This window comes from Dermacentor albipictus, chromosome 7 (assembly GCF_038994185.2).
Source record: "Dermacentor albipictus isolate Rhodes 1998 colony chromosome 7, USDA_Dalb.pri_finalv2, whole genome shotgun sequence".
In the NCBI taxonomy this organism is placed as follows: domain Eukaryota; kingdom Metazoa; phylum Arthropoda; class Arachnida; order Ixodida; family Ixodidae; genus Dermacentor; species Dermacentor albipictus.
The window spans coordinates 94223986-94251483 of NC_091827.1; the positions used below are offsets into that span (position 1 = coordinate 94223986).

At 52.3% G+C, this 27498-nt stretch overlaps 1 protein-coding gene across 1 annotated transcript; it reads left to right on the forward strand.

Moving 5' to 3' along the window:
• The first annotated feature begins 512 nt into the window (after positions 1–512).
• Positions 513–25558, forward strand: LOC139047543 (BTB/POZ domain-containing protein 6-like). The gene is made up of 4 exons (XM_070521369.1): positions 513–842; positions 9403–9455; positions 12094–12317; positions 24787–25558. Exons 1-4 carry the CDS (start codon positions 836–838, stop codon positions 25370–25372), a joined length of 870 nt encoding a protein of 289 aa, XP_070377470.1. The 5' UTR covers positions 513–835; the 3' UTR covers positions 25373–25558.
• Positions 25559–27498: the final 1940 nt, after the last annotated feature.

The window sequence follows — 27498 nt, forward strand, 5'->3', positions numbered from 1 at the left end:
GACATGCTTATGGCACTCGAAAATCATAACTGGTTATGCTAAAAAAAAACCCCGAAGAAAACATCACATACCACCTGACATCACGGTGAGTATCGAGGGTGAACCTGTAAATAAGGTAAATAAGTTACGGTCAGTGGGCCACGTAATTCTGAGGGCGTCGAATCATAAAGCGATCCGTCCTCCTGCAATCTGTTATAAATAACCACAGTTATTGTAATTATACAGTTATTATGCATAAGAAACAATTAGTGCGGTGCGGTACTTTCGATAGCAGCGAGAACAGCGTCCATCACAAAACGTAAATCGCTGTTGGTGCCTCCGTCGCAGCGCGTCGAGTGTCTCGAGCTTGTCATCGTCGATCAAGAAAGGCAGCAGCGTTTCAACGGTGCCATGTTCACAAAGCGCGCGCAAAGTGATAGCGGATGCGGACGCGACATAACACTCGTGAGATGGCGCATTGGTGTTCCCGAGTCACCCGAGTCGCCTGAAACCGGCGTTAAGCTACGCTCCAAAGGCGTCGCGCCGGAGCGCACCCGAATGTGTAGCTTCGCAGCGCGGTAACTTAACGCACCCCTTCCCTCTGTCTCTTGCCCTTTACTTCCACTGGAACGGCGCTCTTCTTTTCTTCCGTCTTGAAAGATGAACCAATCACCAGTGCTTCGCTGCGGCCACTGCAAGACTACTTCGCTCTCATAGGTCGGCGACGTTCACGCAGGCAACGTTCTCGGTTCTTCGCAGAGTGCTCGTTATTGTTTGTAGGTGCCGCCATATCCAGTGGCTTTCCACGTCGACGCGAGTTCGTGTTAAGTCTGCTGCTTCCCGCAAATCATCGAAGATGACCTGTGAGTATTGTGATGCCATTTCACACTTTACGCATCGTTGATCATGCAGAGCAGCGCGAAACCAATGAACTAACGCTCGAACTTGATTTGAGTCGAACCTTTGTTCCGGAGACAAAATGGATGCCTTCGAAGATACTGTCGCCGTGGCGTAATCGTAAGGCGCGCCACTCGTCGAATCGGTTTCTCTGGCATGTTACAGCTCGTGATCGGGACTTTCCGAGTGACCATTTGTGGGGCAAATTTTAAGACCACGTTGCTGCAATGAATTTCGGAGGTGCTTTGGAGGTCGATTAGATAACAAAAGAAAATTTAAGTTTCGCGATGAGGCCATAACTGATGCTGTTATTGATATGGGCTAGCCCAGTTGGCGGAGCGAAACGGTGGTAAGATTTGTCTGAAAACAGGTGCGATATATACCGAGTAAATTGCAATGAGGCTGGTGTGAACTGGATCCCACAGCTCGTGCGGTGTAAATCGATGGAATTCGACGCGTTCCACCCTTGTTGAATGTGAGCCCAGTTCCTCACCTTTACGGGCGCCGTGATTCTGCCCGCTTCGTGCCGCTTGCTGCTCGAGGTCACTTCTGCCGTAGTGGGCGTTCCCTCCTCCCGTTGTCGAGACACTAATCTCCAAGAGTGGACGGCAGTCGTCGAGACTTGTCTCCTCACTCGATACTCATTGGAACGGGAATATTTAACCCTCGTATCTCCACACGAGTATCTTGTTTTGCCGTCCCAATTCTTCCGCAAGGATGAATTTCGCCGCTCGGACATCACTGTGTGAGATGCAAGGAGGGGGTACTGAATTTATTGCGGCCATTCCAATTTCGCGTTATTGCTATTTGATCCCCTACGCCTGCGTTGGCTACCGCGGAAGCAGCTCGGCTCGCTACGAGACCCGTCGGGCATCCACACGCCTCCGTGTGCTGTTCAGTTTATGTTGCGCACGCGTGATGCTTGGACGCATGTGGTGGTTGTGGGTATGGAAGAAATGTTTTGAATATAAGGGAATCATGTAATTAATTAAATCATGGGGTTCTGCGTGCCAAAACCATTTTTTGATTATGAGGCACGCCGTAGTGGAGGGCTCCGGAAATTTAGCCCACCTGGGGTTCTTTAACTTGCACATAAACTTCAGTACACGGGGGTTTTCGTATTTCGCCTCCATCGAAATGCGGCCGTCCTGGCCGGCATTCAATCCCGTGACCTCGTGCTCAGCAGCCTAACACCATAGCCATTGAGCAACCACGGCGGGCTAAGGAAACATATAGGCCACCCTACTTGGTCATGAGTGTACTCACTGATACTCACTTCATGTACATGACTGGAGGCGCAGTACATAAGTATGAGTATCAGTGTTCGGGCCTGCGCGGTCGCGAGTGAGCGTGTCGGGGCGTGTGAATATTCACGTAAGTACCGATGAGTGTGAGCAGACACGAGTATTGGAGTGAGAGGGTGTCGGTGAGTATGTGTGGACGTGTGACACTTATAAACGTCGCCAATTTAGTCCGAGTAAAAGTTGGAACGTGAGTTCCGGTAGCGTTTTTAGAATTGCTAGTAGGTAGAGCGGGGCATGGCACTTTTGACGGAGCTCGACGTTTCTGCGCAGGCGCGAGTAAGAACGGGCGCGAGAGAGAAAATTTGGGGGCTTTTGCTCCTTGAATATATGATTCAGCCTAGGCACCACGGACGAGGTTTCTTAGAGCGCGTTGTGTTCGTTTGTTCCCCAGACATGCCGGCTGTGCGGAGTGCGGTCGAGTTGGTTGATACGCTCCGCCGCTGGCTGCGCGCGCGGTGATGCAGTGGGCACGGACGCCGCTTGGTGATCCCTGTGTCTGAAGGGACAGTGTTCTGACTGGTGTTGTATAAGTCGTGGGTCACTTTTTTCGTCGCGAAGATTGATCGAATTTTTTACAAGCACTGCTCCAGAAGGGCACATGTAACCGGCAAATGGAGGCCTCAGGAGAGCACCTGAGGTTATATTAAAGCAGGCGGCGCAGGATCTCCGGGGCACCCAAGCGGTAGCGGGGGGATCAAAGCTGGAAGCAGGGCGGCCCGTGGGTTGGGGCCGCAGAGGCCGAAGCGTGTCTTAAGGCGAAAGTGTGACTTTTGTCTTAATTTACGAAGGAAGGAACAGCAACTGCTCAAATTTCCGAAATTAATCGTTGTAAGGAATATACACCTTTTCTTTCTCTGATTACGTTATATTATTCGTGTCCGCTTCTTCACAGCCTAAGGTATCTTTCTGTGGGAAGTAACAGGGTTGTGCTGGCATCCTGCTTTGCTCAAGAGATACCTGTATGCAAATTGGGCCAAGGCTAATTATGGTCGCGAGCTCATGTTTTCTATGTCCCTCATCCCGTGAAGCACAGCCTTACTATTTGATCTCGCACATATATTGGTGACGTAGTAGTTCTGTGGGAACCCGCAAGGTGGAGAGAAGTAATTAATAAAGGGAAAATCAGACATCCAGCGGTTCGTAGCAATTGCTACATAGGAAACCCATACGGGTTCCTCTAAAGAAAAGCCTCACGGTTGAACAAAAATTCGTCCCGCACCAGGACGAATTTTTCTGCAACTCTGAGTCCTTTCTTTCGAGGAACCCGTATGTGTTCCCTTTGTAGCAATTGCTACAAACAGGTGGATGCCTGATGTTCCCCTTTTTTATCCCTTTATTAGATATTGGTGACGTACAGACAAACCTAAGCAGGGCTACTTTGTGCGTTATAAGAAACCCGTTTCAACGCTAAAGTCATTAGTGTCGTGCTGTCGCCCCCGGAGGGTGCAGTGCAGTGAAGGCAGGCAGTTGAGAAAAAAATTAACATTCCGACTCCTGACACCCGCTCGTGGCTTATGTTCTCGTATCTCATATTTGCATTATAATCTACGTCTACGGAAGTCATTTGTGTTTTTTGAATCTGCAAAGCGTTTATGGAAGTTAGGAAAACCAAATAGTATCTGTTGTCTGGCTAGCCGGTGCTCGTCACAATCCTAATTTACCATATCGGAAAAATATAGGCGTAGGGAAACTGGTCACACCAGCCAACTAATTCGATACCATCTCGGGAGAGGAAGTCTGAGGGGATGTTTTACCGCCATATTGATTTATTGTCACCGCGACCTTGCGAACGAAAGTGCTGATCTCAAAGGGGAATGGAAAGGGGCGATGGCATAGATCAGGAAACTCCCTTATGAGTGGACTTCTACAGACTCGCTCAAGCTTACACTGACCCGCGAGTGTGAGGCTGGCAAATGTTCTCATTATTTTGTGACTATATGGTGAATTGAAAAAAAAAACCCGCACCTTTAAAGTTGCTGCGATGGCGGCCAACGTGAAAACTTTATCCAAGCGGCGCGCACCGTTCTCCCAACGAATGTATCGAGAAAAAAAGACCGCTCGCGGAACTGGGCGACCACCGCGTTATCGGTAGCGTGACGCTCGCACGTATACGCTGAACTTCGTCATTCCTTCACATACACACGCGCGCGCGCAAACACATACGAGCTTTCCGTAGGCGCCTGTAGCTCCAGTCCGGAGCCATCGCAACGGCGACGATGCTCAGACTAGAAGCACGCTGACTTCCACTTTGTCTCGCAGCCCACTGCTTCTCTTGCACTTAAAGTGTGTGTCCGCCCGCGGCACGACGGAGTTGGGAAGGGAAACTTGGAAAGCGCTCGCAGGCGAGCGCGAGGCATTGTGCGAAATGCGAGCATAGCTTTCGCTTTCCCTGCCGGCGCCGCGGGGTCCGGACGAAGGGGAGGTGAGGAGGGCCAGGCGTCCCTAGACCTGGCGGCGCCGGCGTCATCGTGAGAAGCAAGCGTGTTCGACGCCGGGTGCAGAGTTTGGCCGGTTGGGATGGCGTTCCTTTTAAATGCGCCAGAAAGCCGTCCGTGCGTAAGACGACCGCTTTCAAGACGGCGCCCGCATCGGCGAGCGAATTCACCTTTGTGCTGTCTCTCGCTTCAACGTCGACGGAGCGGCAAGAAGACGGCGCTCACGGAGCTCTCAACACACGCCGCACTCTGCCACTTTCGCAGACCGCTTTCGAGATACGGGCCCGCGCGTCTTCATAGAACACCGCGAGCGAAGACATCAGCAGTCGACAATCTTTGTCGGCATCGCAGATCGCTTTCAAGGTGCGGCCCGCGCGGCGGTGCCATGCCAGCCCGCCACCTGATTACCTTTGGTCACGGTTCATTAGGTTTTCGGCGGGCATGGATAAGTTGCTTATGAGCGGTAATGGCTCGTAATGATGGGAAAGTCATCGGCGCTGCTGGCGCCGCCACGTACAGCACTTGCGTCATCAATGCTCACTGCGCCGACTTCCGCACCAGTTCGTGTCGCCCCAGCGCTGTAGTTTCTACTGGCCTGATCCAGTTTCGTAACATCGATAATGACACCGTACTGCGTGGAGATGCGCAGGCGGCGGAATTTTTAGGCTACTTCGACAACTCCCAGAGGAGTTTCTGCACCAGTTTCTGCGCGCTCGACTTTATTTCTTTGAAACGTGCGCATGCTGCTTAAACTGAGCGTATGGGTTGTTGCCTTGTTCGGAGGCGTCGCTTGCGGACAGCGCAACTGAGAGTAAATGTCGATGTCACCGCCTGGAGTGTCCTTTAAGTGCTTTCTCGATAGAAAATTCTGGGTGTGGGGGCAACAAGGCTATGATTATGAGGCACGCCGTAGCGCAGAGCACCGAAATAATTTTGGCTACTCGAGCTTCTCCAAGGCGCACCTCAATGTAAGTATACACGGACGATTGTGGCAGGTTCCTTTGGGCGGGTCATGCCACGTCTGGCTTCAAGCCATATCACGACGGCGAAATGCACAGAAAGCGTCTATACAAGCTGGCGAAACTGCTTTGAAGCAGCCAGCTTTGAAACCTCGTTCACAAAATGATAAACATATCTATGTAGCCCGCAAATTTCGTAGTGCATTTCCAGTACATGACGAACTTTTGTAGAGACATTCCGCTTCTGCGTACTCACTTGAATGTCGCGAGTGTATGCCTGCAGAAAACATAATTAAACCATTTGAGAAAATAGGCTCCGGCATGCACTTTGGCCCATGTACACCTTGAGCCGTCATTTCAAGATCACTAAAAGATCATATAGCAGCGCAAAAGCCTTGTTCTCGCCTCAATCAAGACGCAGCAAATGTACCAGAGTGCCCGAAAGCCTCCCCGACGCAAGAATGGGCATTAAAACCCCTATATTCCAGAAAGTAGCGCCACTCTTAGATCTTTGTCGCCTCACCCACGCCACTTTTCTCCTGTGTTTCGTCAACACCACCTAGACAAGAGAAGGCCTGAGCGCTCGGCGAGTGACGTCACGCAGAAGAGGCCGGCGGCGTGTTCGGGTATACGCGTCGAATGAAGGGATCGCGCCCTCATCGGCGACGTTAACCAGAGCGCAGTTATCGTTTTCTTTAGGCATAGTTGAGCAGATGGCCCGCAAAGAACAGAGAAAGTTCCAAGAATATTTTATTTATGGAAAACTATTTACGCGCTGCATTATTAAAAAGCCCGTCCATAAAAAAATGTAATGGATCAACCTTAGGATTGACAACGAATTTCGGGTAAATGATGACAGGGAGCATGGCTTATATTGAAAAGCCACATTGTTGCCCTCTTCTTCAGCGTAGCTTCTTTGCCTTGATTTATCGTCGGGGTCAAAGAGTTTGCCGTTCATGCGACCACAGAAGTTGTTCAACAAGATGTTAGCACTGCACCATAACACATATCTCATGACAACTTCACTGGTGTGCTGCCCTTCTTCACATTCGGAACACATGTGTTTATTCCAGTCTACATTAGCCTCTAAACGAATAATTTCGCTTTCGGGGCATCATTACATACAGTACCGCAGTCCGCATATTTACAACACCTCAAATGAGTTCAGCAATGGAGGTACAAAACATTCGTGCAACTATTTACAAAAAACAGCCGCCTTATTCCGCAGAATTCCAGCTTTTCTCTTCGTTGCCTTAGCATTGGCACCCAATATTCTGTCATTGATCTTGCGGAAATGTGAACCCATGATTTTTCCGCCCCGATTTGTAATTGCTCCAGCAATTGGGCACGCAGCACCTATTAAGCATATCCTGTTCTGAACGTAATCCACATTCCTTGGCCATGAAGGCTTGCCGGACACGCAACTGCAATCGTAGTTCAAGCGCAGAAAATACATGCACGGTTCACGTCCAGAAAAAAAAGTGCGCTCGGAAGCATGTCGAAGCATGCCAGGACTTTTCTAACCCCGAAGCTATCCAAGGAGTGGCAGGGTTCCTGGAACTAATCGAATTGTTATCGCCGTCGTCGCCCACTCGGTCTTTCGTGTCTCATTTTCAACACAGGTGCGCCGCTCGTAGCATCGTAGCACGCTGCACGGAACTTCTATGTGGGCCTCTTTTGCGTCACGAAGCTCAAGCGGAGAGCGTACAGCCAGAAGGCCTTAAGTTGTCTGTACTCCGTTTCATACATAGGTGCACCGCTGTGGAGGCTAGAGATACTTGTTGCAGTGGCTGCGTTCGCACTTAGAAAGAGTTCAATGTTTTTTGACCGCCTTTTGGGAAAATGGTCTTTATATAAGCTCAGTTCTGAATGAAAATAAGAATATACCGTTAGCAGCAGACGAACAGTGCGCTCATTCGGCTGCTAACACGTTATTTTATATCAGTTTGGTTCTCGGTTTTGTTTATCTCCATCCCCTTGCGGCAGCCTCGAGTGCATGCTCGACGTCTCTTTCATGCGTGTATATATATATATATATATATATATATATATATATATATATATATATATATATATATATATATATATATATATATATATGAATACTATGACCAAAGGTTCACAGTCGCTCGAACCGTCTCATTGACAGGAAAGCGCTCTAAACTTATAGCAATAACTGCCTGTCGGAGTGCTCATTCACAATTCCAGGCCGAACACTTTCGGGGATTGGGTTGCTAAGCCCGATGTCGCAGTATTGAATCCCGGCCATGCCGGCCAACTTCGACGGGGCCGAAAGGCGAAAACACCCGTGTACTTAGATTTCAGTGTACGTTAAAGAACTCCAGGTGGTTTTAATTTCCGTAGTCCCCCACTACGGCGTGCCTTATAATCGGATGGTGGTTTGGGAACGCAAAAACCCATAATTCAATTTAATTTTTTAACGTTCGCTGATATTTTCATGTGAATTAGAAGAAAGAAAGGGCTAATCTGTACGATAACTCAAAGGGCAGTGCGTTGCAATTTGGGCCCGAGCTTTCTGCCTAAGGACAACAATATACCGGAGGAAATACCCGCGACGAGATAAGGCATGTGTATGCCGGAGTAAAAATCCACAGTCTGCTCAGCACATCCTAATGGAATGCGGAGAGATTCATCCTGTGAGACCCGAGGGTAACGCGCACTTTCCAAAAGAGCTTGGATTTAAAGTGGAGGGAAGCATCAACTGGACGGAAGTCGAGATAAGCAGGAGAGGTTTTGAGTGTTAGCGAAAAGAAAAGAAAAGCAGGGAAGAGATTTATACGACCGGATTCCTTACAGGCATAGGCAGCGGTACAAGGTAGAGAAGTTCTGGCGAAGAAAAAAAAGATGTAGAAGAGGGATAGAAGAACGTTACCGCGAAAAGTATGTATAGCAAGCACACTTGAATAAATCAACCAGGCTACTCGTCCCCGCCTCGCTTCAGAGGGTGTGCCAATGACTAATCATCCCGAACAGCTTTATCCCTCCACGGGCTTATGTGGACACTAAAGATTGCTCTACGAAATTGAAGCTCTTTCATTAGATGATTTAACCTGACGCAGGTAAACTCCTGCAGTGGTAGCTACATGGATAATATATGCAGAACGTGTGGCGTGCATGCGTGAATAGGCCGTCATACTGATACGTAAGTACGCTGACACTTGGCAGGTGATGTGTGTGAGAGTAGGTTACGGTGGGTGCAAATGAATATGAGTCGGTGAGTATGAGTTAAAATGAGCTTGGGTTGGTACGAGCGCGAGTGAACAACATTAGGTGGACGCGAGCGTGAGCAAGAATGTGAGTGCCGATGAGTGCGAGTGGAAGTAAGTGGGAACGTGACTGCCGGGGAATATTTGTATAGGTCTGAGTGTGAACGTAGGTACTTGTTGTCTTGAGTAGATGTGAGTAGGAACGTGGGTAAGGGCAGGTGAGTGTGAGCAGGCGCGAGTACCAACGTGGGTGGGTGCCGGTGACTGAGCGGACGAGAGTGTGAACTTGGTGAGTACCTCTGAGTTCGAGTAATGATAGGTATGAACGCGAATGCGTACTTTTTCGTGTAAGTGTGACTTCTCACGTCAGTTCCGATACGCGTAAGCTCGCGCGCCAGACCAAAAATACCATGCAGATTCGTGTTCATGTGTGTGTTCTTTGACTGCGGTTTTCCGTGGATTTTGTGATATTATTGCTGACATTCAGCGATCCTATTCAGTCATCGTGCTGAATTTGTGTCTCAGAGTAGATATAAGGGCACGCCATCTTGGCAAGAATTCCTGTACGCTTCTTGTATTCTGGTTTTGTTTTGATATCCAGACTGCGAAAGCTGTTTCGCCAAGGTTCCAGTTTGGAAGGAAATCCAACATGCCGTGAGTACTATCCTGCCTGATGGCTCCCTTGATTGTTTTGGTGGCTGTGCTTTTAAGAAACAACTCTTGCGGTTCTTAGGTTTCTAAAAATATCTTTCAGCAAGTATTAAAGCGGTCACGAACTGATCACTGTAACAGATAGAATGCAGTGGGTCTGTAGGTTGGTTTATACAGTGTCTCGCGGTCTCAGTGGAGTGCACGTGACAGCCAGTCAGGGAAATATGGCTGCGTGTTTCATGGACGAGAGGTGGGCTCTCCCACTGTGCGCCACTGACCCTTCCGCGCAGGCTTTATTAATGAATACTAAGCGTCGCTCAGAGGGTGATCTGCGGCGGGCAATGGAACGCTTCTTGTATATAGATGTTCCAGTTGGCTGATGCTACCCATACCTTTCGCATCACAGTATGGAGTGAACCTTTGAACGCGTGATCAAGCCTTTCATTGTGTGCCTGCTGTCCTCGACAGCAGATGACGCGCTGAGTCAAAACAGAAGTGCCTTGTTTCTCGCTTTCTCGGCTAATTATAGGTTCGTTGGTGATGGAATGCTTTCGACAAAAAAAGAAAAATAATTGGTAGTGTCGGTCGATGATCCGCATACTACTTTTGAATGTACTAATACTAAACATCGTTAGGTAAGCACTCATCGATGAAGCGATAGCCGATTGCACGTTCTTATCTTTTATTTTACGTTCTCGTAATAGGTGTTAGCTTATACCACTTCACCACTGTGTAACCCGTCAGGGTCCTTCTCTGGTGCGTACATTTGCAGTGATATGGCTTTAGGCTTCATTAAGGAATGTTTCGCTCTTATTTTCGCTTAGTGGCTATGGCGCTGGACTGCTAAGCACGAGGTCGTGGAATCGAATCCAGGCCGCGGCGACCGCATTTTAATGGGAGCATAGTCTTCAACGCTCGTTTACAAGGGATCGCAGGGTGTTCTCGTTCAGTCATGACTTTGCCCAGGCACCTATTGCGCCCAGGAAGCAGCTTCTTGTGCCCACGATGGATGACTGCACCCAGTGAGTGAGCAACAGTAACGCGGCAACGAAGGGATGAGCAAATTATGACAATCGTGTAATGAACACACGTGGTGGATTTCGGCCGGCCCCTATGTAACAGAGAACCACGAATTACGCAAGAAATGCCCAGTAACCCTCCTGAAGCACGGCGAAGGCTCTTGAAAAAGCCGGAAATGTCGCGCTGAAGGACATACTTGGAGATTGGGTGTCATGATAACATAGGCAGCATAGGTACGAGTGCACAAGAGACCAAGAAGAGCGGAGGGGGATCGCGAATTACCGTTGAAACAGAAAACGACGAGAGCGCACTAAGCAGGGACATGGAAAAAAAATACGATCTAACGTACATGGTGGAATCTATGTTAAATAAATGTTATGAAAGCGGTACGCGATACGTACAAGTATATGTGTTCGCATCGTATAAACAACGCCTACGGTCACGCCGTTGCTTTATAAATATTGCGCACTGTTTCTACACAGCGCAGGTCCCAGCTTTAGTGTCATGCTATGGTTATTGATTGCGCCGTCCATAAGTTATGCCGAAATGGAAACAGCAGTTGCCGCAAACGCGCATGGTGAGACGACGCAGCGATGTCAAGAGCGACGTTTGTATATGAAATAGTGCTTACAGCTGGTGTATGCAGAAAGAGAAGCGCCACGTTGACCGACAGTGGCAAGTTTGCGAACCGTTCGCCTATTCGGTTTCTGCATCTGTGGCCAGTGGCGTAGCCAGCAATTTCGTTGTAGCAAAATCGCAACGGGAGATGGTTAAGTACGGCTGCGGAGCTCCAGGATGAGGAAAGGGACTGCCCAGCAGCTCCACTGAAGTTAACAGGCGTGTTCGCCTCGGCAACGTAGGCATGACATCTGGAAAAGGGCCACCAAATCAATGCAGCCACGGCCAGAAAAACCCGACAGAGCGAGACCACACAAGAAGAGCAACTTCTTCCTCCGTTCATATATATATATATGAACTTAGGGCTCTTCTCCCAGTATTTCCAGGCAGACGATTCTTCAAAGCGTCTTCGTCGTCGTCCGGCGACACTTTGCACTCAGGGACGTTACTTAAATATACATTGGTTTATTAGGGAAGAACTTAAATTCATTGTCTATAGCGGCGGCTGATCATCAGCTGCCACACCGCGACGCAATCGGCGCCACCCCCGGCAGTGCCTGTGTTCGTGTTAGCCCACGAGAACTTGCTTGTATGCCCCTGAGCGGCACGCGCCGTGAGCTGACTTCTTGCCCTCCCTTTACATATTATACCTGTCCATAAAGTGTTCACATATCTTAAGCACCGTAGCGGAAATGCGCCATCCGGAGCAGTCTCTGTCTCGAGGAGCAGACACTGGCGACGTACCATCGGCTGCGAAAGAATTAACAATTTGCGCGAGTGTCATGTATGCGACAACTCGGTTTTGTTCCAGTTGCATCTAGCGCATGCAAGGCTGATTACGGCAGCGAATGACTATGAAGGAGCACAATCTTTCGAAGCCAATGAAATATGGCGAAACACATATTCCGTTCAGACGAGGCAGTTATTGTGCGAGTCAGGCTTTACTGAACCCATCGCACGACTTTGCGAAGTCTCACACTTTCCATCTCCTTTACGAACGCAGTTCAGCGTCGAGACTTTTCTGGACAGCGGCGAGCTCGCCGATTTCGAGTTCTTGGTGAAGCTGGAGGACCATCCCGACATCCCTGAGCGGAGATTTCGTGTGCACAAATTGTTCCTTGCCATGAGGAACGAGGTGTTCCATGCGATGTTCTTCGGGGATCTGGCCGAGAAGCGCGAAGTGGTAGTCACGGATGTGCATCCAGACGGCTTCGACTTGCTACTCAGGTGAGGTGACTGACCTATCGAGTTTGGCTCAGCTACACTTTCGATATGCGGTTGCCATCCGCCTTATTGCAACGGAGCCAGGGTAAATGCAGAAAAGTTGTTTCCCTGGCCTATGTGTGCACGTTAAGGCTCCCTGAAACGGTTTCGGTCGTGTGCCTAGACACAGACGGCATCTCTCAGGGATGTTTTCTCACAAAAATTACGTGTAAGCGCGCTGTAATAACACATGTGCGAGTGATCATACATTAGCCTCCCCTCAAGTCGTGGCGTTCCCTCAACACCGTGCAGCCATTGCTATATCCCGCCTCCTTCAAGCGGTGGGTTCCAACAAATAGGGTTCCAAATAGGGTTCCAACAAACTTGTATAATATACATCTTAAGAAGCCAACAAAGCCGCCAAGGACCATATTGGGGAAAATACTTGTACTTACGAAATGAGTTAAAGAAATGAGAAATTAATGGAAATGAAAGTGAATGCAAACATCTGGCCGCAGGTGAGATACGACTTGACGTTATAGTTCTGCGGAAGCCCGCAAGGTGGAGAGAAGTAATTAATAAAGGGAAAATGAGAGGTCCACCTAGACGTAGCAAATTGTTACAAAGGAAACCAGGACGAAAACCAGGACCAGGAAGAATTTTTCTTCAACTGCGAGGCTTTTTCTTTCGAGGAACCCGTATGGGTTTCCTTTGTAGCAATTTGCTACGTTTGGGTGGATGTCGGATTTTCCCTTTATTAATTCCGGTTGACTTGAACCGAGTGCGCTTCCGCGTCTCTTCCGTGCGTAGTTTTTATCGTTAAGCCTGTGCTACATGGGACGAAATTTAAAGAACTGCGCGCGGTTGACGCAGACGCGGTGGTACTATATACAATGCTCGCTTTTATTTTTCTTTAAAGGTACATGAAGCGAAAAGAGACGGATGCCGCCACTGGCTTTCACCGCAATTCTGCTAGCGTATATGCAATGTACAAATTTCAAAGCACCTGCTTCTTAGTACACTCGTAAGGTTTCTTTGTTGCCGTCAAAAGGAAAAGAACGCTGCCGAAAGCTTGTGTATGTAGTGACATGGGTTATTTATAACGTTTCATTTTCTACTCTAGAACCTAATAAAAATCACGAAAAAGAAATACATACCTTTGGGAAAGTTATTGTCAGCAATAACTTACTACATAAAGAGGCTATCGGGACAATAAGGTTAACGTACTAGACGCTCCTCGCAACCTACCTTCATATCCTGTTCCTTCTTTCTTGCGCTTGTGGGGATCGCACGCGCATCCCGATATCTCCGGAGCGGGCACGCGGTTATCACGCGATAATCACGTGCTCGCTCGCGGAGGGTAGCGGGGAGAGGGCACCTCCGCCGCTCCCGCTGCTCTTCGCGCCTGGCCGCGACGCTGCAGCCAAGGCACCCCGTTCCCTCCTTTCCCTTTCTTGGAACTGGGGAGACTCCTCTCCGCCGCTCGAGGAGAAGCAATATTCCCCCGAGGCACGTTTGTCTCACGGCAGAAGAGCTTGCGAGAGGCCGCATCTCAAATCAGCCGCTGAGACCGCCGCACGCCGTCCCCCCTGTTGCGCCCGGCCTTTGTGTGCGACTCACCGCCCCAGGGCCCGAGCGCGGATCCACTTTTGGGTGAGCTGAACTCTTATCAGCCTCTTTTGTGGGTCCCACATTGTGCGGTTTGTTTCACCCCAGACGTGCGGAATACTCCGCCGCTGTGGTTGTGTTTTGTGTTGTATTTGTGTGTGTTGTGGCTGTTGTCTGTTGGAATCACTGTACCCTAAGGTGAATAAACACCTTAGGTTGAGACTCACCCTGTCCCCACTGGCCTGAACCCGCCGTGGTCGCAACTCACTGCGAACCGCGGGTTAGGGGTCACAGCTCTGACTGCTAGGGCTGCTGCGAAAGTGCTAGGGAGCGACTGCCGCTCCGCCGGCGCTGTGCGATCCAGAGAAGGGTCAGGTGCGCACGCGCGAGCCTGAGTAATACCCCTATATTTGGCGCCCAACGTGGGGCCAGAGGTGTGACAGGTTGAGTCTGTTTGTGTGAGTGTCTGCCACTGCACGAACGAACCATGGCAGCATACGGGGCTGATTTACAGCCGTTGTATACGCTGTCGCAGGTTGCTACCAACAGGCAACAATTCGAAGCGGCGGTAACTGCTACCGCTCAGTCATGCCCTGCGGCGAACATTAGCCCTGGGAATTTGATAAGCTTCGAAGAGGGTAGCGCGACACATGAGGCGCTCTCTCCGGCAGGATGTACCCTTGAAGGCGTGAGGCACATTACGCCGAACCCTTCGCCAGTGTTTGCGGAGAGCACGGAGCCACTGCGGCATACTTGCTCAACGCGTTCTGCTCCTGTGCCAGGCATTACTGGCCAGAGCGAGCCTCAACAGGCGCTGTTGCAGGATGCGATGCGCTTGATTGAGAGGTTGACAGGTGCCGTGCAGAACACTCTGCTGACATCTGCCGCCGCTGCTAGACCGAGAGTGAGGGTGGACTTACCCACCTACAGCGGGTGTCATGATTCAGTTAGCGTCAGCGAATACCTCGATCGCGTGCTGACTTACCAGCGCGCAACGGGGCTGTCTGATGACGAGATGCTGGAACGCGTCGTACCAGTGTCGTTAACTGATCACGCTGCCCGCTGGTTCCGGCTTACTGGCTACCGGTCTAGCACGCTGGCCGAGTTCCGAGCGGCATTACGCGAGGAATTCCTGCCCGCAGATTACGAGCGTCGTCTGCGGCGCGAGTTGGAGCTACGTACTCAGCATCCGGACGAATCCTTGCTCGAGTACGTCAGGGCGATGGACGAACTTTATCGTACCGCTGACCCTACTGCTCCGAACTGCGATAAGGTGGAGAGAGTCACGCGACAAGCTCATCCCACCTTCGCAGCGTACCTAAGAGGCAGCAAGTTCAGGGATTTGGATGAGCTGGCCTCTGAGGCAAAGCGCATACAGGCGGACATACTCGCCTTGCGCTCCTACCGACCTCCACCCCCAGCGTCGAGGGCACTTGAGCCGCGATGCGCGTGGAACGGGGACACTTTTCGCACTCGTTCCGGTGGAGATGGTGTGGTTGCTTTCAGTGACGGGCAACTGAGAAACGGTTGGGGCTTATCTGACCGGGCTCTCGACCCGTACACTTATGCCATGCGTGCAGCATGCGCTGCCGATGGCCGAGGTATGCAGAATCGTGGTCGATATGCCGGCTCGATGATGCGAGAGCAGAGCGTGCCTGCAAGGGAGCAGTCGATAGAGAGGAACAACGGTCAAACGGCGCGAGGCACTGGACGCCAAGCCCGTCAAAGGCCGGCTCTCCTCTGTTATCGGTGCAACCAGCCAGGGCACTTCGCCCGGGATTGCAGACAGCCTGCGAACCGAGAGCACGCGCTTTTGGGAAACGAGCGGAGCCACCGGTGAGCAATGCTGCATGGCCGGCGGCGGTTACAGCGGTGCGAAGTGAGACACATGAACTCCTTGCCCCGCTGGCTTGTCGTTTTGGATTACCCAGCGACACGCCAGTCCCGCTCATAGAGGTTACAGTCGCCCGGCGCAGGTTTTTTGCGCTGTTAGACACAGGAGCAAGCGCTTCACTATTTGGCGACGAGGTGTGTGAAGATGATGAAGCAACATTTGCTGGGCCCGAAATAAATCGGTGGTGCACGCAGGCACCAGACGGGGTGGTTCCCTAGTTACGGGACCCATATGTTTCCAGCAGCTCCTGGCCCCTGTCCGTCAGTGCGAGCTGAATCGGTAGGGCGGGGCTGGATAACAAGGTCTCCCATCGCTCAAGGGGTTGGGGTTTGGGGGTGTTGGTGGGAAGGGGAGGAGGGGGGGTCTTGAGCTCTGTGCACTCTGCCAAGACGTGCGGCAGGGTGCCCTTTTCTCTTCTGCAAAAAGGACAGAGCATATCGTATTCCGCAGGGTACATGCGGTTCATGAGTACGGGGTGCGCAAGCGATCCCGCCTGCGCTCGACGCAGGATTGTCTGTTGTTGCCTGGTGAGTTTGGGGTGCGGTTCTGGCAGTCTGCACCTTTCCTCTCGGTACATCCGGGTAATATCCCGAAAGCTGGTAACCGGGTGCGGTAGCTCTTCCGGCTCGTGCTCGGCCCGGATCGACATTTCTCGGGCATGGTAGTCGGCGATGGTGTTGCCTGCTACCTGCGAGTGAGCCGGGACCCACACGAGCTCTATGGCTCTTCCCGGAGGCTTGTGCTTGGCTAGAATGGCTCGGGCCGCGGAGGAGATTACCCCCCTGCGGAAGCTTCTGTAGGCTGTCTTCGAGTCGGTGACTACGGTGTCCACGCTCGGCTGTGTGAGTGCGAGGGCCACGGCCGCTTCTTCGGCAACTGCGGGGTCTGTTGTCTTCAGGGACGCGCTGACGATCAGCCTGTCTTTTGATGTAACCACCACCGCGGCACGGTCACTGTGTTTTCGGAGCGAGGTGTCCGCGTAGAGGACCCTGGGGTTCTCTTCCAGTTTCCGGGCTAGTGCTTTAGCTCGCGCGGTGCGCCTCTCGTCGTCCTTGCCCGGCGTCATGTTCCGGGGAAGGGGTTTTGTCTGAATGATCGTTTTCCAGTCTTCCGGAAGGGCCATCTTGATGGGTACTGGCTCGATCTGCCATCCTATTTTGCGTAGGAGGGCTCGTCCGTGTACCGTGTGACTGAGCCGGATTCTCTGATTAGAGAGGTGGGCTTCGATGAGCTCCTCCACAGTGTTGTGGGCGCCCATGTCTAGCAGTTTTTGAGTGGACGAGTAAATAGGCATGCCTAGTGCTTGTTTCGTTGCCTTACGAAGCATCGTGTTTAGGGTGTCCCTATTCGCCTTCGTCAGCTGGAGATACGGCGCGGCGTAGGTAACCCGCGACACGACGAACGCGCGTACCAGGCGCATGGCATCGTCCTCTTTAAGTCCTCGGTTTCTGTTAGATACCCTCCGAATCATACCAAGTATCTGTTCGGTTGAAGTCTTGATTTTTGTGATGGCGGCCTGTGCCTTCCCGTCGCTCTGTAGTAGTAGGCCGAGAATCCTAATCTGCTGTGTTGGCTTGATCGTAGTTCCAGCGATGGTGATAGTCACGTTCGGCGGCAGCGCATTCTTGGATTTTCCCGGTTGGATCATGAGCAGCTCTGATTTCTGGGGAGCGCAGCTCAGTCCGCACGACTTTGCGTACTCGTGCACGGTCGTTGCCGCCCGCTGCAAGACTTCCTCCATCCAGGCATCGGATCCGGCTCGGGCCGTCCACACCGTAATATCGTCGGCGTAGAACGCGTGGTCCACGCCTTCAATTTGCTTGAGTAGATCGGGCAGGGGCAGCAGGGCCAGATTGAAGAGCAGGGGCGACAAGACCGATCCCTGAGGGGTGCCCCTATCGCCGAGTTCGACAGGCTCCGACTTCTCTTCCCCTATCCTGATGGTCGCCGTTCGGTTCGACAGAAAATCTTTTATGTAGCCAAATGTCTTTCGGCCACACCGGGTTTTGTTTAGATTCTGCAACACGCTCGCGTGGGACACGTTGTCAAATGCTCCCTTCAGGTCGAGAGCGAGTATCCCGCGCGGCGCGTGCCTCGTTGCCGGCTTGACGACCAGTTCGTGGAGTTGGATCATCACGTCTTGGGTGCTGAGATGTTGCCTGAAGCCGTACATCGTCTCTGGCATCTGATCCGTTTCTTCGAGGTGCTTCTGTAGCCGGCGAAGGACCATGCGCTCCATCACCTTCCCCACGCAGGATGTGAGGGAGATGGGCCGCATGTTGTCTATCGTGAGGGCCTTTCCGGGCTTTGGAATGAAGCGGACCTCGGCGTCCTTCCATTCCTTCGGCAACTGCGAGCTCTCCCAGGCTTCGTTAATGTGCTCTAGGAGGCCGCTGGCCGCTGTACCGCTCATGTTACCGAGTAATTTGTAAGTTATGGCGTCCCTGCCGGGTGCACTTCTCTTGTTACTGTCATCTTTCGCTGTCCACAGTTCCGTCATGGTAAACGGCCGGTCCAGTTCTTCGTTGACGGGTCCTTCGTACCTCTCGGGCACCGGGTACTGGCCCTTCTCTGTCTTTAAGTACTTGGCCTTCAGGTCTTCCAGGAGCCTGCGGCCGTCTCCCTTGTACGTGTTCAATACTTTGGTGAGGTTGCGATTGGTCGCAGTTTTGCTACTCAGCGGGTCGATCAGATGCCTCAATGGTGTGTGAACATCTCCGTCGGAGCGCTATCCGACTGAGAGAGAGTAATGTGGCCTTCCGACTGGCCAGCGGCACGGCACACGCGAGCTGTGCTGCTAGGCTTGTGGTGCGGTGGGAGAAACGAGTGAGGCGACAGCGCCTAGCTCACCTTCCCGGCCTGTCGGTTCCTATAATTCTTGGTAGAGACTTCCTCGCCAAGACGGGCATTGTTATTGACGTCTGCAACGGAGGATATAGGGAGCGAGCATGTGGCACCCTGAAACCTTTCGTTTCATTTCAAAAAGCGTCAGAGACAACTTCGTTCGATGATGCTTCGCGCGCAGACCGACCAAACGATTGCCCGAAAAGGTCCCTCAGAACGGTTGCGGCAGGGTCGAAATGCCGTCCGGCCAACCGCGCTGAGAAAAGAGGCGCGGAGGGGAAATGCTCCCCTCCCGCACAGCCCGTAACCCCCGCTGCGGTGGCAGACTGTGCCGCAGTGAGGGGCGAACGATACCACCCGCTGCTGGACGACTCAAGCAGTTTGTCGGGGGAAGAAAAGGCTCGCCTCTCAGCGCTTCTGACTGAATATGATGCCGTATTCACAGAGTGGCCTGGTTGCACTACGCTATACAGGCACAAAATTGAGACTGGCGACGCCTCTCCGTGGAAGTGTAATCCTCGGCCGGTGAGTTTGGCTAAGAGGAAAGCACTAGACAGCGCTCTGGACGAACTGCTCGATACAGGCGTTGTTGAAAGGTCGGACAGCCCATGGGGTTTTCCTGTGGTGTTGGTTCCTAAAAAGGACGGGACGCCCCGCCTTTGTGTTGACTATCGCCGCCTGAACGAGGTGACACGCAAGGACGCATATCCGCTTCCTAGCATTCCCTCGATAGTATCCAACGTTGGCGGAGCGAATTACTTCACTACCTCGATGCAAGCAGAGGATACTTTCAGGTGGAGGTAGATCCCTGTGACCGAGAGAAGACTGCCTTCACGTGTCACAGGGGACTTTTCCAGTTTACCCGTATGCCATTCGGACTTGTCGGTGCGCCTGCGACTTACCAGCGCCTGATGGACCGTGTCTTGGGTGACGCAAGGTGGCACCACGCTCTTGCTTACCTGGACGATGTTGTGGTATACTCGCGTACCTTTGATGGGCACTTACGCCATCTCAGGGACGTGTTGGAGCGTCTGAGGTCTGCGGGGATAACGCTAAACCCGACCAAAACCCAGATTGCGGCAACCCGAGTAACGCTACTGGGGTTTAAACTGGATAACGGACGCCTTCTACCGTGTGATGACAAGGTTCAGGCGTTATTGAACTACCCGTCACCGGAAGACATAGGCGGACTGAGACGCTTTTTGGGGCTGGCGAATTTCTATCGACAGTTCATCCCTAACTGCGCTGCACTGCAAGCCCCCTTGACAATGCTGTTGAGGAAAGGTGAGCAGTGGAGGTGGGGTCCCGAGCAAGAGGAGGCACTGCGCAACCTCGTAAACGCGCTCGTGGAAACCACCGAGTTAAGGCTACCTGATTTGAACAAAGAATTTGTCATTCATACGGACGCCAGCGAGCTTGGCCTAGGAGCGGTTTTGCTCCAACAGCACGAAGGTAGCTTGCGCCCGGTAGCTTTTGCCAGCCGCTCTTTGACTCCCGCAGAGAAAAATTACTCCGTGACAGAAAAAGAATGTCTGGCGATCATTTTCGCTCTCAAAAAGTTTGACTACTATATTGATGGAGTCCCATTCATAATTGAGACCGATCATATGGCACTAACTTGGCTTAGGCGCTTAGGAGAGCCGAGCGGCCGGCTCGCGCGATGGGCACTTCTCCTGCAGCGATACGATTTTACCGTTCGCTACAGGAGAGGAAAGAACAACGTTGTGGCGGACGCACTTTCGCGCGCGCCCGTTGACTGTGAGAAGAGTGATATTACTACTCAACTCACCTCGCCCGAAACTGAGCTTGAGAGCGGACTAACCGCTGCAACGATTGAGGTTGTCAGGAGGGGTAACATCAATACCCATCGTGACCCCTCAGTGACTCAGCCTAAGAGCAGAGTAACTGCTACAATGCTCGACGGCGCTGGTCCCGAAGTAAGGGCGGATGAACCCCCTTCTCAGGACGAAAGCGTGAACCACTTGGACTGCGTCAGTTCAGTGGGGAGCGTGTTCGGCAGAAAGGAGCTGTTAGAGGCACAGCGGGAGGATCCGTTTTGTAAGAAAGTGTTTGAGGGGCTCCGGGAGCCCGGCGGCGCGGCCGCGGCGCACATGGACGCAGCTGGTATTGCTGTGAGTGCGCGGCGCTCCGAAACAGCTGGTAATGCTGTGAGCGCGTTGGATTCCTACCTGCTAGACTCTGACGGCGTCCTGCTGAGATACATTCCCGCGGAGAAGGATACACACGAGTCCTTCAAAGCGGTGATTCCACGCACGCTGAGAGGAGCACTTTTACGCTACTTTCATGATACGTGCCTGGCCGGGCATGCAAGTGGCCCTAAGACTTATCTAAAGTTGTGCCGCTTTGCTACCTGGCCTGGAATGAAGCGGGAGGTGATGCGCTACGCCCGCTCGTGCAACGTGTGCCAACGCGTGAAGCCGCGTGGTGGACGCCCACCCGGGCTCATGCAGCCGATCAATAGCCGAACACCGTGGCAAATTGCGGCATGTGACGTCATGGGGCCTTACCCCAGGACACCGAGCGGGAACCGATTCCTTCTCGTAGTCACAGACCATTTCAGCAAGTGGGTGGAACTGTTCCCCCTACGGAAGCTGACGGCACGCGTAATCATGGGAAAGCTGATCGAGGTGTTTACACGATTCGGCTATCCTGAGCAGCTGATAACGGACAATGCGTCCTACTTCACTGCCAAACTCTTCGTGGACTCTTGTGCAGCTCTCGGCATTAAGCACAGGAGAACAATTACGTACCATGCCCAGGCGAATCCCACTGAGCGTGTGAACCGCAACATCAAGCACATGCTAGTTGCATTTGCGGGGACGCACAATGAGTGGGACGCTTGTCTTCCTGAAATTGGATTTGCTATCAGGTCGACAGTGAATCGATCGACTGGGTATACACCCGCCACCCTCAACCTTGGGAGGGAGCTGTTGAATCCGGTAGAACTTACTCTACAGGAACGATGCAGCACGGAACTGGTTGTTTCGTCGGCACGCGCCGATTATGCGACTGGGCTGCGCGCGAAGGTAACGGAGGCTTTACGAAAAGCGCGACGGAACCTGAGCACTGCACGTGCCGAGCAGAAAGCGCAGTACGACCGCTCTCATCGGGAAGTTCACTACAAAGTGGGCGACCTGGTGTTGAGACGGAATCACGTCCTGAGCGACGCCAGTAAGAAATTCTCAGCTTCTCTGGCGCCGAAATGGACAGGACCGTACCGGGTGCGAGAGACTGTCTCTTCGCTCGTGTACAGGCTGGCGGACTTGAAGCTAAGACCGATCAGCCGACCGGTGCATGTCTGCGATCTCAAACCCTACTATGACAGAGGGAACGAGTGGCCCGAGGAGAATGCTCTCCCGCGCCCGCAGGCAGCGGCATCGGGTGGCACGGCTCGACGTTCGAGCCCGGTGCGGCATTATAACTTGCGATCTCGGCAGAACTAACTCTGTCCGGTTCGCGGAGGCTATTTTATTGTGCACGATATCGGACGGAATGCTCCTCTGATGTCTAGCATGCAGGCTTCCAGAGCGAGCACGCGCTTTCTCTTTGGAAGAAGCGAGAGGGGCTAACAGAATTGTCGCAGCGGCAGACCGCCCGTCGCGAGCCGTGAAACAACCATCAAGCAAAAAGGAAAGACCATCTCCACTGCCGGTGGGGACGAGCAGGCCGCAAGCAGTCAGCAGCGCAGTGCAGGCAACAGGCGGTGAGAAAACATCCTCCGGCGGCTAACAGCGAGGTGAGAGGTGCAGCGGGCGACTTCCGGTCCGGAATGGTCGCAGCGGCGCAGAATTCGCCGAACCGCGCCGCAGAACTCCGCCACCGAGTTGCAAGCCCCGCAACCAAGCATCCAGCCTCAAGGCCGAGCGTAGACTTCGCCCGCAAGGACAGAGTGGACCCCTGCTGCGCAGCGAGGTGCAAGCCATCGTCAGGGGTGGGTCGGCGCGCCTTTGCCGATCTTGCGTGCCGACACCCGCGAGGGTGCGCCAATACCAGAGGACAACGGACCCCGGGAACACCAAAAGACAGCTGTCCTGCGCCATCTCGAGGCTGGTTCGGGGATCGCGTCAGCGTAATCGAGGCAGCCGAGAAAAATCCAGGGACCCTTTCGCCACCACGGACCCGGCACGTCCGACTGGGCAGGTGACGCCGCCGAGACGCAAGGTGGCCCGGACCCAGCAGCCTTCTTGCCTCCTGCTGCGTCCCGTTACTGCCAAGCTGCTCCGTGGCATCGTTCAATGTTCCGGCCTGGCTCGCGACCACCTACACGGCGACAACGACGGTCTGCGGCTAGAGCTGCTCCCTCACCAACATGGACTCAAACCGTGTTGCTGTCGGAGTAGCATGTCCCTCTCGCAGGAAAGCCTCAGGTGACGGCGGCCTCTTAGCGGCTAAAGGGTTATTTTAAGGAGGGGGGATGTGGGGATCGCACGCGCATCCCGATATCTCCGGAGCGGCCACGCGGTTATCACGCGATAATCACGTGCTCGCTCGCGGAGGGTAGCGGGGAGAGGGCACCTCCGCCGCTCCCGCTGCTCTTCGCGCCTGGCCGCGATGCTGCAGCCAAGGCACCCCGTTCCCTCCTTTCCCTTTCTTGGAACTGGGGAGACTCCTCTCCGCCGCTCGAGGAGAAGCACCATTCCCCCGAGGCACGTTTGTCTCACGGCAGAAGAGCTTGCGAGAGGCCGCATCTCAAATCAGCCGCTGAGACCGCCGCACGCCGTTTCCCCTGTTGCGCCCGGCCTTTGTGTGCGACTCACCGCCCCAGGGCCCGAGCGCGGATCCACTTTTGGGTGAGCTGAACTCTTATCAGCCTCTTTTGTGGGTCCCACATTGTGCGGTTTGTTTCACCCCAGACGTGCGGAATACTCCGCCGCTGTGGTTGTGTTTTGTGTTGTATTTGTGTGTGTTGTGGCTGTTGTCTGTTGGAATCACTGTACCCTAAGGTGAATAAACACCTTAGGTTGAGACTCACCCTGTCCCCACTGGCCTGAACCCGCCGTGGTCGCAACTCACTGCGAACCGCGGGTTAGGGGTCACAGCTCTGACTGCTAGGGCTGCTGCGAGAGTGCTAGGGAGCGACTGCCGCTCCGCCGGCGCTGTGCGATCCAGAGAAAGGTCAGGTGCGCACGCGCGAGCCTGAGTAATACCCCTATACGCTATACAGCGGGTATAACAAGCAACATCAAGTCGGAACCACACTTTCTGCGAGGGGGCCTGAAGACGGTACCACTACACCAAAGTAACTCAACATGGCACCTTGTTAGGATATGTTTGTGGTATCATTCAGTGCAAATTAGATACAAGACATGGCTCACTCACAAATGCTGAACCGACGGTAACCGCTGAAAGCGTCTTTCTCTTCAATACCGCAGGTGATCGTGGTGTTGGCCCAAGGATCTTGAAGTTCGATTGACGTGCAGCGTCTGTTAAATATCTGATATATATGATTAATTAAGGTCGGACCCGTCGGTTCCCTTTCTTCTCGTTCATTACGAGGGTCCTGAATCTGGCAACATTGACGCCTTAAGGAAGGATGTGTGGGTTTATTGACCAGTTGCCGTCACCCAAATGCATCACGCACTCGTGACGCCTGCGGCAGAAAGGGTGTTCCCATCCGCCGCCAAGGTTTGTGAGTGATGGCGATGTTTAACACTCCCAGGGTTAGTTCTAGTAGCAAAACATAAATACCTCAGAAAGTGGATGGGGAAACGGCGCCGTGGTAGCCCAGTTGGTTAGAGCATCGCACTCGTAATGCGAAGACGTGTGATCGTATCTCACCTGCGGTCAGATGTTTGCATTCACTTTCATTTCCAGTAATTTCTCATTTCTTTAACTCATTTCGTAAGTACAAGTATTTTCCCCTATATGGTCCTTGGCGGCTTTGTTGGCTTCTTAAGATGTATATTATACAAGTTTGTTGGAACCCAATTAGAAGTAAATTTCGCTCCGAGTTAGTTCCCATATGGTCATGTGTATTAGCCGCGAACGAAGGCAGACCTAATTAGGGCCAATTTTATGCGAGCAAGGTATCGAAGACTCGTGCTGATGTGTCAACGTTATAGAATTTGTCTTACGAAGTGAGCAGTCTGTTTAGCTTCTTTCTGCTCGTTCTTTCTATCCAACCAGATATTTGTACTCGGGCAAGCCCAAGATGAGGACCATCGACAACGCGCTGCACGCGAGGTTCGCCGCCAAGAAGTACCTGGTTCAGGGATTAGTAGACGCTTGCGGCCTCTACATTGAGAACAACCTGAAAGCTGATCGTCTGTGCTCGTACATTGACTACTACATGCAGAACCGCGAGCCAGAAATGGACGCCATTGCGGAGACACTCCTGACGTCATCCGTAGCCCCGGCCATCCTCACCTCGAAGGAATTCAACGTCGCTCTTGAGGACACCGTTCGATACATAGTGGAGAGAATCAGGAAGGTTTCCGAGTACAGCTTGACCAAGGCCGTATTCGCATGGGCCCAGGAACAGTGCGTCAAGAGCCTGCAGTCGGAGATCCCACTCGAAGTGAAGGCCATTATGCGCAGTTTCTTTCCGAAGCTGCGATTCTTGACCATGACAGCTGAAGAGTTCGTGGTGGGACCGGGTTCCTGGGGTCTGCTGGAAGACGCCGAGAACCTCGCTTTACTGCGCAATATCGTAAAGAGTGGATCCCAGCCGCTACCCGAAGGATTCTGCAACACCACCAACGACCGGTTCTAGTTATAAAAAAAGGTCGTGTCACAAAGAACGTCCGTAGGCTGTTTGAACACGTCGTGGTAACTTTTGCTGTGTGGTTATATTTATTGACAGTGTGTAGGAAACCACTGACAATAAAATTGTACAATTAAGAACTGTTGCTATGAGAAGTCCAATGTGTATTTTAATAAATTTTGTGAAATTCAGAGATTTCCGTGTCCTATAATTAAGCATGTGAGAAAATTGGGAGTTGTAGTCAAGGTGTCACAATTATGGCGGTGCTGGCAACCCACAGCCGCATGGAGATGGATCGTTTGCACGAAGTGATAAGATGAAAGGCAAGTTATAGATGACATTTCTTTAAGATTCTCGAGCTAAAGCTAGAACATAAACGCAAGTACGCTTTTAACATATGGGCCGATAAGAATCTACGGGATTACTCGCAACTGTCGTATTATTCAATGTAGCTATTATACGTTCATCATGCACCAACTGGCCCAGCAATCTACTCTACTAGTTGCTCTTATTTAGTGGGCCTTGAAAAGGGAGTCATTACATAAGAAAAACGAAGCATAATATTTTTTAAACTGTAGATCCCGCACACTGTGAACATGGTGTAATTAAACGGAGAGCCGGGAAGACTGCAAGTCTGAATAACAGACGTCCTGCGGGTTTCGACGCCAAAAGCGCCCCACAGCAACCGTCAGGCAAAATAGCCGATAATCCCGACACGGCGATTGAACATTCAGAGGCTGACCACAGCATCCAAAGCACAGCACACCACAATATCTGGCGCGATAGCACGTTAAATAGAATAGCGTTGGCAGGAACGAAGTATGGGTGCGATTGTGGCCTACACTCTAAAAGAGTGACCCTTGCTCAATTGAGTTAGAAACGGCGATGTCCCGATGTTCATCTTTACTATAGGTTAATACCAATGCGATCGAAGGGCCTGGCAGGACACGGGATTGGTTGGAGTGGACCAGAGACATGCTGAGCAGAACCCTTGCGGCGTTGGCACTGAGGGCACGACCGAATGTACTTGCATACAAATGTGTACATGCCACGCCAATAAAACCTGTTGTGAAGCCGGGTGTACGTCTTGAAGAGGCCCGCATGCACACACTGCGGCTCAGTGTGGAAGGCAGAACATATTTCACCACGAAGATGTCGAGGTATGACCAGCAACCACTTGCGGGCGTCAGAGATGAAATTCCGGCGATAGAAAAGTCCATCCCGAATTCAGAAGTTAGATGCTTGACGGCGCAAAGCTCGAGAAAGTGAAGGAACAGTCGACGGGTTTGAAAGGAAGCGAATAAGAGTACTAATCCAGGCATCCTCGCGTTGCTCCGAAGCCATCTCGCAGCCTGCTGGGAACGAAAGTACTTGGTCAACGGCAGAGAGGCAGGCATCGCTTTCGGTTGACAGGGGCGAACGGGAAAGCCCGTCGGCATCGGTGTGGCGGCGGCCAGACCTGTAGACAACGCGCACGTTGAAATCTTGCAACCGCAAAACCTAGCGAGCTAATCGACCTGAGGGGTCCTTCAACGTGGACAGCGAACAAAGTGCATGGCGGTATGTAATTACGTCGAAGGGGCCGCCATAGAGGTAGGGTCGCAACTTACCAAGTGCCCAGATTATGGCCAAACATTCCTTCTCCGTAACGGAATAATTCTTCTCGGCTTTGGTGAGGGTACGGCTTGCGTATGCAACGACGTACTCGTCGAATCCAGATTTGCGCTGCGCGAGCACAGCGCCGAGTACAAAACCGCTGGCGTCGGTGTGTACTTCGGCCGGAGCTGTCGGGTCGAAGTGACGCAGTATAGGCGGCGAGGTCAGTAGAAGACGCAACTCTTGGAAGGCATCGCCCCAAGCGGACGACCAGGGGTAGTCATTCAAGCCGCTCCGTAGAAGCTGATTCAAGGGAGCGCTGATGGACGCAAAATTGCGAATGAAGCGGAGAAAGTAAGAGCACAGGCCAAGGAAGCTGCGAAGTTCTCTTGCGGAGGAAGGCTTGGGCAAATCAGCAACTGCACAGAGCTTGGCGGCGTCAGGAAGAATACCGTGTTTAGATACTACATGAACAAGGATGGTGAGCTGACTTGTGCCAAAGTGGCATTTCTTCAGGTTGAGCTGAAAGCCGGCGGCAG